General features: G+C 40.0%; 1 protein-coding gene across 1 annotated transcript; it reads left to right on the top strand.

Moving 5' to 3' along the window:
- Positions 1 to 38: 38 nt before the first annotated feature.
- On the top strand, positions 39 to 9919 carry atad1a (ATPase family AAA domain containing 1a). The gene is made up of 10 exons (XM_072388436.1): positions 39 to 109; positions 810 to 1010; positions 1121 to 1219; positions 1315 to 1435; positions 2729 to 2929; positions 3818 to 3924; positions 4017 to 4106; positions 4404 to 4454; positions 4670 to 4842; positions 8177 to 9919. The coding sequence occupies exons 2-10, from the start codon at positions 837 to 839 to the stop codon at positions 8304 to 8306; spliced, it is 1146 nt and encodes a 381-aa protein (XP_072244537.1). The 5' UTR covers positions 39 to 109; positions 810 to 836; the 3' UTR covers positions 8307 to 9919.
- The last annotated feature ends 4991 nt before the right edge of the window (positions 9920 to 14910 follow it).

Below are 14910 nucleotides of genomic sequence, written 5' to 3'. Positions count from 1 at the left end.
CATGCGAGCAGGAACTGAGGTACTTGTTCCTATCCGAACCACAAAATGCGTTGCACCTTCAATGCAGTTTACTTACGTTGCTTTAATTTCGTTGCCCATTTCCATTTGAGTAAGTATGGCTGTTTTATTTAATAATCCAGTAAATGATGTCACATATTTATGCGCCAGCATTCAGAGGAGGGGTTAAAATTATGTAATTAGCCGAGAGGCAAAAATGACACGATGTTAAGGAGGTAGTTTCGGGGTATTTTGGGGCAGCTAGGAGCACCATTAGCTTAGCGGAAGATGCTAACGTGCCAGGGTCCTCTTTGGTAGCACAAATAATGGACGTAACTGCCATTAAAAAAGGCGACATTGCGTCTGTATGTTTCTGACCCTCTGCATCTGGCAAAGGAGCAAATACTACAAACTCTTCAAGTGGAAGCCTTTTAGCTTTTGAGTTGGAGAGCTCATAACGCCTGATCGTGTTTCATTTATTTTTTTTAAGTAAAGCTGCTGAATTTATGTCTCTGCCTCAAACCTATTTTTTACTATTTATGATTGACCACTCATAACAACTCTTTCATTCGTCATGTATTCTATATAACTTATGAGAGTGAAACTTCGGTTCACCTTAGGCACTGCCATTAATGCTATTCTTAAACATTTTGCCCAAAAACCCCACTGCAGTCAAATCTAGTCTTTATACTTAGCGTCAGACATTAGCAGGCTGTTAGATTAACTGCTATTTGTGACTCTTATGAGCAACATCTAATGTAACTGTACCACATCATTTTATTGTTGTTGCTGTTTCCCAACTCTTCATTCAGCCAATGGACTGACATCAACCAGCAGAGATGCTTCTAAAAGATCTTCCCAGAGAGGCCCTGATGCGGCCATTGTCCAGGAATGAAGTGCTTGGCATGTTGGTGAGGCTGACCGTCTTTGGCGCAGCTACATACTACAGTATCAAATGGGTGGTTGAAGCAATGGACCCTACTTCTAAACAGAAAAATCAAGCCAAGAAAAGGGTTTGTAGATGCTTCAATACTATCAGCTCAAGTTGGATGGTGCTTTGCAAAATGTCGTGTCTGTAATCCTCTCGTGCCTTCATCGGGGTTTGCGTGTTTCGACTCTCCAGGCAGAACAGCTGATGAAGAGGATCGGTGTCGAGGGGGTCAAACTAACAGAGTATGAGATGAATATTGCATCTCACCTCGTTGATCCACACACTATGAAGGTAAGTGTTGTAGTCCTTGGTCTTTGTCATTTTTATGATTTCCCTGACGAGAAAGAGATAAATGTTTTCATTTCACCTTACTCTACCATTTGCAGGTGTCCTGGAGAGATATAGCAGGTCTGGATGAAATCATAAACGAACTGCAAGACACAGTTATCCTACCCTTTCAGAAGAGACATCTTTTACCCGGATCAAAACTCTTCCAGCCACCTAAAGGTACCACAGTATATGATTTGCTTAAATCTAATATAAATTGAAGGCTGGAATAAAACCAGATATGATCAACCTTCTGAAGGCTTTTGTGAAGGATGAAAAATCTGATTTTATTTTGGATTCAGTTATTCCAGCGGGTTTTAGGATAATGTTTTCTTATCGGATACACACAGGAAATGAATCTTTCACTATTCAGACTTGCAGCCATAGTTCAAGGGTTTGCAAATTTCACTTTATGTTTCGGCTCAGTTTCTTTTTGGACTCGGATTCTGTTCTAATGCTAGTGCAAATTATGTTCAGCACTTTCAAGGCGTTGCACAGTTTGTTCACTGTATAAGAACTGAAACTCCTTTCTGAAGACTGATCTCAGACTAAAAGTGTCCACAGTCCTCACTTACAGCCTGTATTCAATCACAACTTCTAAGATCTTATGTACAATAATTGTATTTTATCATTTTATGAAGAAAAAGGAGTTGTACAAAAAAAGCTTATGTATATTTCTCCTTTTCTCAGGAAAACTATAACACAATCACTAGAAAAATAAAGTTTTGCCTTCAGATAGAGTTTTAGTGAAACACGTGTTAAAAGCAGAAAAGAAAAATCGAAGTCATTTCTCAGTCATGTTCTATGACCCAGCGGCAGTTTGGATGAGGGATGTGTTAAGTAGTTTTTAGACTGTAACCATGATGAAGCAGTTGGGTAAGAGCCATGGTCAGTCTGCACTGCGGCCTGTCAGTTTTTAATAACTTCTGGAAGTTCTTATAATTCTCTTCAGTTAGGTTTTTTTAGCTATTCTTATTATTGTTGAAAGCCATCCAGTCAATTATGCTTCCATCTCGAACGATATGCCAAAAGAGATTCGGAGGAGATTTATCTACTTGGGAGTGTGACAGCGGAGCGTCACTTGTGAGGGATACTTTGTTGTCTGCAGAGAGGTTTTACTGTTTGGCTCAAAGCTTTCCACTAAGCCTCAGGATGTCTCAGCCTCCAAAATTAGCTGCTTTGGGAATCCAGCTCCACTCCTAGACTTGAGGAATTGTTTGTATCGCACAACTTTTGAAGATAATCGCTATGGGAACAGATTGGTTGAGCAGTGCCAGATTTTTTTTATGTCTTTATGTTCGCCAGAGAAGACGAAGCTGAAGAGAAATAATCCAACCACATGTGCTGGTAATGTTTTATGTGAGTGAGGTCTGAACAAGAAAATTGTGAGTTAAAAAGAAAATCATTTTTTGTTTGTTTTTTTCTTTCTTCGGTCTTTTCTTTTTTTTTCTTTTCTTTTTTTTGTCCTTCCAGGTGTTTTACTGTTCGGTCCACCGGGATGCGGAAAGACCATGATTGCCAAGGCAACAGCCAAGGCCTCAGGATGCAAGTTTATCAACCTTCAGGCCTCCACGCTGACAGATATGTGGTACGGTGAATCCCAGAAGCTGACTGCTGCAGTCTTCTCTTTAGCTGTCAAAATTCAGCCTTGTATCATCTTCATTGATGAGATTGGTGAGTTTCTCTAACAATCTCTCACATCAACTGTTTTCTAGTAAGATTCAAATTTTTTTTTTTTTTTCTCTTTGTAAAATGGTATTTTGGTGTCTGGATCTTTATTCTTATAAGATGAAATAATATAACATTTTTAAAAAATCAAGTGTTTTCCCTGTTAGTAACATCTTACTGCGGGAGGAAATCATCGGGAACAGCGTGGAACCCAGAATAATGCCGTTCCTCGCAGAGAAAGACTTTTTTAGTGTGCTAATCCCTCTATCACCTCAACTAAATAAAGGCAGGACAGGGATTTTGAAAGTTGTGCAATGTGAGCACTCTATTAAAGACAGAATTACTGATATTAAAGCATGTTGGTGCTGCCAAAAATGTAGCTGTTGTTTATTATCTGATGGGCATTACAGGTCAGCCTCGGTTCCGCTGTGTGACGTGTAAATAAAACCAGAATGCAAATCTTCTAAACTAATATTTTATTCCCAATAGAACATAGAGAATCTTATCAAATGTTGGAAGTGACATTTCATTAGTTGATGAAAACTATTAGCTCATCTAGTTTGATTGATTGAAGCACCTTAAAAAACTTGTGCTAAGGGCCACAAAAGGCTGGTAAAGTAAATGGTTCTATAAAGAATAGTTGGCGGAGCGTGTTGCAGTTAATAAAGTTAACAAGGCAACAGGTCAGTTACATGAGTGGATTTAAAAATTGCACTGAAGTCAAAGATTAAAGTGCTTCAACAGTCTACAAAAATCTATCGACAAACTGTGCAGCAGTTGTTGTGTGCGTCTCAAAAAGCTCCTGCTGTAGCTCGAGCAGGCCCAGTCACATGGGTACATTATCTGTACTCACTCTTCATGCTTTGATTTCACTGCTCGCCTCCTGTATGTTAGAGTCATTTCTGAGAAATCGCTCCAGCCTGGATCATGAGGCCACAGCCATGATGAAAGCCCAGTTTATGAGCCTGTGGGATGGACTGGACACCTCTACAACTACCCAGGTAACACAATCAGAGGGCCTTCTCCAGTTGTAAAGTGCCAACCAGATTAAACACATTTGACATGCAGCGGGTTGTAATTCATGAAATTTTAGGTGATGGTGATGGGAGCTACAAACAGGCCACAGGATGTAGATCCAGCTATTCTGCGCCGGATGCCCGCCACTTTTCACATTGGCCTGCCAGTAAGACATGTACACGTACACTATTAACATAGACTCAGTCTAAACCATAGCACAAAATACACACAGCGTATCATAGTTTGTAACAATCACAATACTGTTTGATCAAGAGTGAACTGGAATAAGAATAGATGACTGTCCTTTGCTTTTTCATAAATCTACATAGTGATTTGTAGTGATTTATTTGAAATTACATTTAGACGGTGATTAGATATCAGCTAACCCATCATTTCTTTTCTTGGATCTCATGTTATGGAATAACATAAAAAAACAACCACTGTTTTTTCTGTCTTTCTGCAGAACATGAGGCAAAGACAAGACATCCTGAGGCTGATTTTAGCAGGAGAAAATGTAAGATGGGGTTTCTTCTCATGCTTGTCAACTGTGGGGTGATTTATTTAACTCGCTGCTCTCTTGACTCATTCTCTGGAGTCACACCTGTATTTTTTCTGTCACCACCTTTGAACCGTTGGCGCTTGACTGGCAGCAACAAACACAGGGCAAAGACTAGTGAAAGCTAAATTCTATGTATTTGTCTCACAAAGCACATCTGTCTTTTTTCACAGCTGAGTAATGCCATTAATCTGAAGGAGATTGCAGAGAAGACAGACGGCTACTCTGGCAGTGACCTCAGAGAGCTTTGCCGCGATGCAGCCATGTATCGTGTCCGGGACTACGTCCGCAGGGAGCAAATGAGGCAGATAGCGCAGCAGCTACAGGACTGCCTCGAAGAGGAAAAGTAGGACACATTTTCAAGTTTTGTCAGCCCTCGTTTCTGATTGCATGTCACAAATGCTCAGATTAGTGTGGGTTTTCTGAAGCAGAGAGCAGTGCTTGTTTTTATTATGTGAATCCAGTTAGATTACTTTTCCATTTGACCATTCCAACAAAGCCTTTTGATTATATCTGCAAATGCTCAAGCTTTTGAAACTGTCCACTAGGCAAGTGGATACTTAGTGGCTTACATTGGTCCTATTTCGTTGTTTCACATCCTGTACTTTAGAATCAAAGGAGGGGTAAATTTGATTTACACAACATGATACAACAACCTTTAAGATGCAAATAGTTTTTTTTATTGAGAAGCGAATAAGGTAACCCAGTCATGGGTGGGCCACAAGCCAGTGTAGTCCCACTCCCAAGCCTGAACAAATGGGGAGGATGGCATCAGGAACGGCATCCGGCGTAAAATCTTGGCCAAATCAAACAAACAGATCATAAAGAATGAGATAAGTGAGACAGAGGTGAGGTGTGCGGCAGGAGTGACAGATGGGATCAGGGTGGGGGGGTGGGTTTAGATGAGGGATCGGTTTTGAGCCCCTTCTTGTTTGCAATGGTGATGGACAGGCTGACAGATGAGGTCAGGCAGGAGTCTTCATGGACTTTGATGTTTGCAGACAATACTGTGATCTGTAGTTAGAGCAGGGAGCAGGTGGAAGAGAGCCTGGAAAGGTGGAGGTAAGCTCTGGAGAGAAGAGGAATGAGAGTCAGTTGAAGCAAGACAGAATACATGTGTGTGAATGAGAGGGAGACGGGTGGAAGGGTGGTGAAGGTGGATGAGTTTAAATACCTGGGGTCAGCCGATGAAGGGAACGGAACGTGCACAAGAGAGGTGAAGAAGAGAGTGCAGGCAGCGTGGAGTGGGTGGAGACGAGTGTCGGGGGTGATTTGTCACAGAAGGATAGCAGCAAGAGTGAAAGGGAAGGTTTATAAGATGGTAGTGAGACCTGCTGTGATGTTTGGTTCGGAGACGGTGGCACTGACAGAAAGGCCGAGCTGGAAGTGGCAGGCTGAGGACGTTAAGGTTTCAGGTTGACACAAAGTAAGAGAGGCCAAAGGACAAATGATGTTCAGATGTAGCTGCCAGGCCTGAGGAAAAGAGGAAGACCTCAGAGGGGGTCCGTGGGTGTCATGCAGAGGCTTGGTGTGACAGAGGAGGATGATTGAGACGGAGACAGATGATTTGCTGTGGCGACCCTTAAAGGAAGCAGCTTAAAGAAGAAGTGAAGCAAACAAGGAATAATGGAAAATTAGAAAGAACTACTCACCCCACTTCTTTGTAGAGCAATCACAGCTGCACACCTCATGGGTGTCTCTATGAACTCGGCACTTGGAGCCAGTGGTATTTGCTTCACTGTTGGGAGGATGTCCTGAGAGTCATGGGGGAGACATGTTGTTTTCCTCGATAGAAAAAAAAGTTCAGTTTCAGTCTCATCTGACCGGAGAACCTTCTCCACATGCTTTTTGATCAATTCTAAAGATCCTTTTCTTGTTTTTTTCTGTATGCAGTGGCTTTTTTCCTGCCACTCTGCCGTAGGATTATTTTAATCTCGTGACCTCTGAAGGTAACACTGGATCTTGGGGCCTCGTAGCAAAGGGGGAGAATACACATGCATGCACAACTTTTCTTATTTTTTTTATTTTTTTTAGGTACTTGTTTTCTTTTTTTATTTCACTGCATCAATAAGCCAAAAAAAACCAAGGCAGGACACATCTCTTTATGTGACGCACATCATACGTAAAGGTAATTCAGTGCTTTTTCATCAAGAATGATGTGGGAGAACAGATTAAAACCTTTGGATAACTAGTTGAAATTCTGTTGATAGAAAAATGCTGATTAATATCAGCAACTCTACAGACATGTTTAATAAAGGTATTGGCAAGTTTAGATTTTATCTATCAAACAGTGGTGTACTGATTTAAACCAGTGTGGGGGGGAAATAATGAGTCTTTACCACAGTTCCTTCACAGTTGGTGAAGGAGCTTTTCAACATCCTCCTTGGACTTAATATTCCTCACTTCAACTGCGTTCAAGATGATTTTATCCCAGCTCTGATGGGGCCACTGAAGTTTAGACTCACACCAATGTCCCCAGCAGGATTTTTAGCTTTTACTCGCTGGCTGAGCCCTTACCTTCCATCCTCATAGATGTTTGTGTACATATGCATTATATATTTCAGCCTTCTCTTTATGAAGTTCAGATAGATTATTTCTGATACTGACCATGTACCCCCTGCCTTCTAAGTACATTCTGAGCCACATAATATCTTTTTCTGATTTCTGCTCCAATTTTTAGAGGCTATGTAGAATAAAATTTGTGATCCAAATTATTGAATGCTTTGCTAAGATCTAGCAACAAGAACTGTTGGACTGCTGGGATGTTAGCGTAAACCCGTAGAAAATCTTTCAACGATGTCATTTGTCTGCACCACGTTTCTGATTTTGATCTCCTTTCCATCTCCTTTACCTTTCCATTTTTACGCAAGACCAATATCACAAAACATGGATCACGATATTAATTAACATTAACATTAAAAGGTCCCTTCTACAAATGCAGCTACCAAAGTCCCACAGTTCTGTGTCTCGTTTAAAAAGGTGGATCTAGTTAAGATTTTTTATTTTTTTTGACAGGACAGAAAAGGCTAATTGAAAGCTTTTATAGAAATATCTTTGTAACCTTGTCCTCAGCTGTTGCTAAGCAACTCTTGAAACCCCTATAAGAGCAAGGGACTACTGCTGGAAAAAAAATTATTTTCTTTTTCTTTTAGAGCTCTGTGCAACAGAAAAGAAGAAAAAAAAAAGATCCATTATGATACAAAGCGGCACCATGTGGTGTCAAATAGTTATTCAGGGCCAGAAGTCAATGCAGGCTTCATGTAGTTGTCAGTCACCAGCGCGTTGAGATTGGAAAAACTGCACGTCAGAAAGGTTGTTCGTGTCATCAGCAGAATCATTCAGATCAACACTGGACCATCTGTGCTGCACACGAGTCACGAAGTCCTACGTATTCATGTGCAAGGAAGCATGGACAAATATTGGCATATGTTGTATATCCTGAAGACGCTGTGTGTGTCCCAAATTCATACATTGTATTCATTCTAAGTAGGTGGGGGATACAGTGTATTTTTGGTAGAATTATGACATAACAAGCCTTCCCCACAAAGCCAGACAAGTTAGAAAGGAGATGCTAACAGCTGGTTGCTCACACACTCGTATATATCTGTATGTATGTATAGTGTGGAACTGGGACACGGGCTCTATGCTTGACCTCCGACCTTTTGTTTCCCGATCTCCAGGCCTGTGGACGAGGAGCGACTGCGGCCAGTCACTCAGCTGGACCTCCTCTTCGGCTTGGACAAGATGAAGGAGTCCAAGCAGGCCACAGCCTACATGTCAACCAGCGTACCAGAGGTTCCGCTGGACTGAACCCTGACGGGAAGCGCTCTCCTCTCCTTTTTGTTCACAGTGTGCTTCAACTCACCAAGCAGAGACTCGTGATGAGAGGCCAGCAGACTTAAACTTAATAGAGTTCATCTGAGCATGCCCCCTTTCAGCACAGACCCATTTACATGTGTACAGGTGCGATATATTAGAAATCTACTGTGACTGGCTGCTGACTCGTAGGAAAACCGTCAGTGTTACGCACCAGAGCATCATCGCTGTCTGCTTGGAGGCGCACGAAGCAGTTCTGAATATTTCCTGTTTGGACAACTTAGCTAACTGCTACGAGGTTTCATGATCGTGACTTTGGAGACTCTGCTCTTCTGATTAGTTGAACCACTTTTCTTTGCAGACTGACGTACGGATCCACTTTTTCTCCTCTGCATTGACTAAATCATATTCGTGTTGTCGGGCACTGCAGAGGAAACGATTTGGCGCATCCTGGTGCTCTCAGGGCTCACATGAAATTTTCTGAAATAGTTGGATGATACCAACATACTCGAATCTAGCATGAACTATTTCAGTTTTATGAATGTTGCTATCAAATTAACTCGTTTAGATGTTGTTGTTTTTCTTATTTATTTTTATTTAATGTTGTGTCATCAGTATTTTTTTTTCCAGGGTTGAACAGCACTTTTTTCTTCTGTTTATTTGATTATTTGACTTCTGAATCCTGGTGTCTCCATAATGTATATTCTACTACTAAATTATGTAAAAAATACATCGAACTGTTGCATCACAGCACAGTAAAGTGCTGATACTTTAGTTTAGACTTGTCTATGTAGATTTGTGACACATCTTCGTGTTAAAATCGTGCCGGTGTACTTTTCATCAGTTTTCAATGTTGTATTTATTTCGCCATCAGCAGCGAGTCTGTTTTTTTTGTTCTTTTTTTTATCACTAGTTTTTTGTGATTAACGCTTCATGTCATGTGCTGTGCATCAATCAGTCAGTGACAGCAGTTGTCACTGCAGCACATATCAAGTCAGTTTGTTTTAAATTTCTCTTTGAAGGAAGGCTGCCTGTCAGAAGTTGTAATGAGCTGTTTTTAGCCTGTTTTTTTTGTGTTTTTTTTTTGGCATATGCTCACATCATGTGCACTGTAATCTATTGTGGGCGTCATGCGGGCATTTCTCCCACACACGGCTGAGCAAGCTTGGGCGTGTTTGTCATTGGACCATGTGGTGGCACTGTGGCTTCACCATACTGTTACTGATGCAGTTGTTACAAACCGCTCTGATTTAGAGCCTTTTTAATTGCATTATGGTGAAAAAATGAGAACGTGCATACTGTGTTGTTTCTGCTCTATTGGATTATCTAGTAATGCTTAGACATCCGTTACTCTTCATTAGTGTAGCTGAGGTGACCGTTAAAGGTCAGGATGTTGCCATGTAATCCAGTGCTGCTTGCAGGTCGAAATGACCTTCTTTGGAGAAAGGTAAAGCCTGTGTAAATGTGTTCTCTCGCTGATCAGGTCCTTCATTCTGTCATCAGACTTTGTCTATTTGTAGTTGTTACCCATACGGTCAAAAATGTGTATGCATTGAATGTGAAATAGTACTGTTAAGCATATTTAATAAACTGAACCTTAATTTGCATCCAGCTTTTTTTATTTCAGTACAGTTTTCTGCCTGTTTGTCCTTGTTTCTTTTCTTTTTTCATATTTTAAAATATATCTCCTCAAAGATGAAGTCCTCATAACAGTCAAATTCGTCAGTGTTTATTGTGGGTTTTGTCTCTGTTTGCAAACAAATTGTAATAAGTTATGAATGCAGGGAGATACAGAGTCTGCAAAATATTGAATATTTTAATAGATAGGCCTCCATAAATCCAATGAACTAATGTAATTTGCAGTGTTATATTGTAATAGTCACGCAGTGCTGGTATTTCTGACATCCAATTATGAATTGTGAATACCAATGGCTTGTGACACCCCTACTTATTTACTCAAAGTGTGGAATGTTGCCTGAGTTAGTTTATTTGTTTTTGATCTGTAGAACATGAGCTATATCATTTGGAAGCCTGAATTTCCGTTTACCGTTTTTAAATTCCACAGCTGCTGCTGTCAGTTTCTGAACTCATAAGGGATTTCTTAATAAGCCATAATTGGCCATAATCAGCTTTTACTACTTTCTAACGGAAGCCTTGCATCATGAATAGGTCCAATTCTCAGGACTTACTTTAAATATCGGCGTTTAAGGGGTAGCTGATCAAAATCTGAATACCACATACCAGTATATAGATGTTTATACAGATATAAATAGATGGAGACAGAAGACAGGTTTTACTCATGCATGATTCACTGGTCATTTTCCGACTACATCATAGCCAGGTATGAATCATCCCAGTTAACTTGTCATTCATATCAGTGCTTGATAAGGGCTTTAAAGAGTAAGCTCTTCATCATTTTGTCATCAGCAGATTCAGGGAACTGTTGATCTTTATGTTGGTTTCATACTGCTGCTCATCACCGGATGTATTGACACATGCTGATAATAATCCAAACCCTGACTTTTTCTAGAGGGGCAGTGTGATGTCATTTCTTGATATCGAATTCAATTCAATTCAGCCAAATTACAACAAATGTCATCTCAAGGCACTTCAATAATACAGTCCAATTCAAGCCAATTGGAGTTCAATTCATTGTAATCATAATCCAATCAAATACAAATAATTAAATTCAAAATCAGCCACACATACAGAGCCAATTCAAAAACAATTTCCTAGCTAAGGAAACGAATAGATTGCACTGAAACTTCTCCTCGGTCCAATCTCCCGTCCTGAGCGTGCATGAGGTGACTGTGGAGAGAAACAACTCCCTTTTAACAGGAAGAAACATCTGGCAGAACCAGACTCAGGAAGGGTGGCCATCCGCCTCGACCAGCTGGGGTTGGAGAGGACAAAAAAGAGGAGGGGGAGGGGGGACACCATAACACCATAACACAACTCAGAGAAACACAAGTTAATGACAACAATAATGCCAAATGCTGTGAAACCTCGTCCAGATCAGGTTGTCTTCAAGGTCTTTTTAGGAGTTATTCTAAAAATATTGCTTTTGTACAAGCGGAACTAATACCATTAACATCAATCTCAGCTTTATTTAAGGATTTCTGTGATAGTAAATGTTGGCATTTGATAGGAAAGATTGTAGGTGGTTACTGAAAATGTTAAACAGCTTCATTATATCCCGCACTCTTTATTTGTTGGATTTTGGTCTATGGTCATCTTAAGACCAGCACAGTGGCGTTAGCTTTGCTGAATTGCTGTGCAGAGGCAATATGTGTGCATCCCACAGTCGCCTCGTGCTTGCTCAGGATGGGAGATTGGATCGAAGTGAAGTTTCGCTGCAGTCTGTTGGTTTCCTTAGCTAGGCTGCTTTCTTTCAATTGGCTCTGTATGTAAGAACTGGACTAATTTTGAATTGAATTAACTGCATTATAACTGGATTACGATGAATTGGATTCTATTTTTTTTCCCTTGTCCTGTCCAGCATTATGGCAGGAGAATTGTAATCTGAATACAGTTTTATGCCAAACATATATGCTTTGCCAAAGGAGGCTTTATGAATGTAAAGCTCCCCTTGTTTCCAAAGTACTGCTTATTTATTTATTTTTGTTACAATACTTTACATGTCATAGTGCCGGACCTGACAGGGGGACAGGGAAAGAGGGAGAGCAAAGAAAAAGAAACAGGAAAGAAATAGAAATAAACTATCGGAGATTGAATTGGATTCTAACTGACTTGAATTGGATTGTACAGAATGGCCGTAAGTACTACATTTTGTGTAATCCATAGTTAGATTTGTTCAAAAAGTTTGGAATGGCTCGAAAAGTGAAGGCAGGAAAGTTGAACTACACTGAACTACAGTCAAATGTATACTGCTGATGATATGAGCTCAATACGATGGCCAGCAAATGTTTTAGCTCATGACTTACCAGCACCCTAGAAAGCCTTGAAACGTCTGTTGTGCTTTTATTTATAGAGAACATGTTTGAGGGCTTTATGAGTACACTCTTGTTTTCTCACTCCCTTCTTGGTTGATATTTATGACATTACATGACATTCCCATCAGGGAAATACTGTGTGAAATGACATCCCAGATTCTGTCTGTTGGTATGTAATTGTGTTCATAGTTTATGTAGTGAGGGCCTGGGACTGGAAAGCAACAATCTTTTTCTAAACATAAATTATGACTTCACTATGTTGACCTTTCTCTTCTCTGCGCATGCCAGTACAAGGCTCTAGAAAGCATGACGATTGAGGTAAACTTTACTTTCACGCAGCAGTGTTTTGTACATGGTCATTACATGCCCTTTCATCTTACATCTCAAAGACTGTGTGTTTTAGAAATTGGTGTATTTCAGTGAAAAGATAATAACAACAGGCTGAATGTGCACATGAATGTTGCTTCCTGGGATGTGGATAGTAGGTACCATGATATTCACAATGTGGTCTTTAATGAGGCAAATTTTGAGGCAAGTGTTTTCCTCCTACTAAGTTCTGTTAGGATGCTTGTTTGAGCTTAGACTCATTAATTAGTAATTCATAAAGCCATTGATTAATTATTCATGAAAAGGGAGTCAAAGTGAAAGCCTCCATTCTGGCTCTTTTCAATCAGAGGACAGCTCTGATTTTAGGTCGATAAAAGCCATGGAAAGAAGCTCTCCCCCGCAGCACAGCTGGTTGGAGATGCCAGACTTCCCACAGAGAGGAGAGCTCTGATACATTCACTTTCTCTGTCAATGCAGCAGCTCTCAGAGCTGTTCTGATGGTCTCAACCTTTATCCCTCCGAGAGCAGTGGTGAAGAGTGTGTATAATGGCCCCACTCTGTTTTTGTCCTCTGAAAGCTTCACGGCCATTGGACATGATCGAGCGAGCCCGGTGAAATCAGCGGCAGCTGTTATCCCTGCCACGTTTCTCAGCAGGATATCCTGTTCCCTGCTGATGCTTAGGGGTTTTATAGCTGGAGTGGGTAACTCACAAAGCCATATTTCATAAGCGTACTGTCTGAATAGCAGATCAGGCTCACAGTAGCAAATTGGATTCAATCAATGCTGGAAAGAAGCCACAGAAGAGTTCATTTGTAATGGTGAGTATCTCTCGCTTATAAGACCATTCAGTACCTACTTACAGTCATGTGAAAAAAGAAGTATCTTCGCTTTTAGTTCTAAGGTTTAAGATATAAGATATAACATAATTGTTTTTTAAAAATCTGGTCCATAAAGCCTCAGCTGAACAACAGCTCATGACATATTACAGCTTGTCATCTTTTATTTTACACAAAAAATGAAGTCAACCCTTAATGCTTCCATATTAATCAAGGGAGTAATTAGCAACCAGGTGCTGCCGATCAACTGCTCTTGATTGGGGTTGAAAAGGGGCGGAAAATTTCCAGAAACTTTCCACAGGAACTTTAGCTGGTGAGCTTTGAAAATATTCCAATTTGGATAATTTACACATTAAAAAAATAAACCTTTCCATCAACATCAGCTGGTGTGAAATTTCTCCACATATCAGATGGCGTACATGCCATTTTTCTGTTAAATAAGATGAGCAAAAAACATTAATGCAATGCACTGATGTATAGATAGTGAGCTGAAGTAATGGATTACTCTTCAAAATATTTGACTGATGTATAAAAATTTGTATGGTTACAAAAAAACTGTCAAGCAGGAGTCAGAAGAAACAGCATCACATTTGAGGTAGCTAGCACCATAAGATTTTTAATTAAATGGTGCTAGCAAGCTTATATTTCGCACATCTGAATTATCAATTAGCTAGCTACTGTATGAATACATTTTGATTTAATAACTGCTAGTTAAGCTTTAGATCAAATATATCTATCTCATAGTATCAAAGGTCACTCGACTTTGTGTAGTCTTTGGGCTTAAGTTCAGAATTCTAGAAATAATTTGTGTGTGTGATCCACAACGCAGTGTGCTATGTGCCCGCCCAACATTATGCTGCAACATATTTTTTTACCAACTATATTTAAGTTCCCAACCTTCAATTTTGAAAATTTCCAGTTTATTCCTGTTAATTGCCATAAATTGTTGTTAATTCCCTTGGAAATTTCCCAGCTTTGAAAAATGGCCTCAGTTAACATGTTAAAGACTGAAAATGTATGGCTTGTTTGGAAGGGTGGCAGGAGAAAGCCCCTTCTTTCTAAAAAGAACATGGCAACACAGCTAAGGTTTGTAAAATTGCTTCTAAACAAACAACAAGACTTCTGGATAGATGAGATCAAAAGTAAGGTGTTTAGCCATGTGCACAGAACCAAATTTGATGAAAACCAAATACAGCATTTCAACACCTCATACCGACTGTCAAGCATCATTTGGTCTGTTTTGCAGCCACAGAACCTTTGAATCATCCATGAACTCCTCTATATATCAAAAGTATTTTAAAGTCAAATGTGAGGCTCTGTCTAACATCTGTAACTTGCCATAAATTAGGTTTTGCAAAGAGAACACTGCACCCAAGCACATCAGCAAATCAACAACCTCAGCATTTGTGCATAAATAAACACCAAAAGAACTCAATTAATTGAAGCAGCATTGTAGAGAGGGCCAAAATTATTTCACAATG

Source organism: Leuresthes tenuis, unplaced genomic scaffold, assembly GCF_036924035.1.
Source record: "Leuresthes tenuis unplaced genomic scaffold, fLeuTen1.0.hap1 SCAF_6, whole genome shotgun sequence".
Taxonomy (NCBI): Eukaryota; Metazoa; Chordata; class Actinopteri; order Atheriniformes; family Atherinopsidae; genus Leuresthes; species Leuresthes tenuis.
This window is presented reverse-complemented; position numbering and strand designations above follow the sequence as displayed.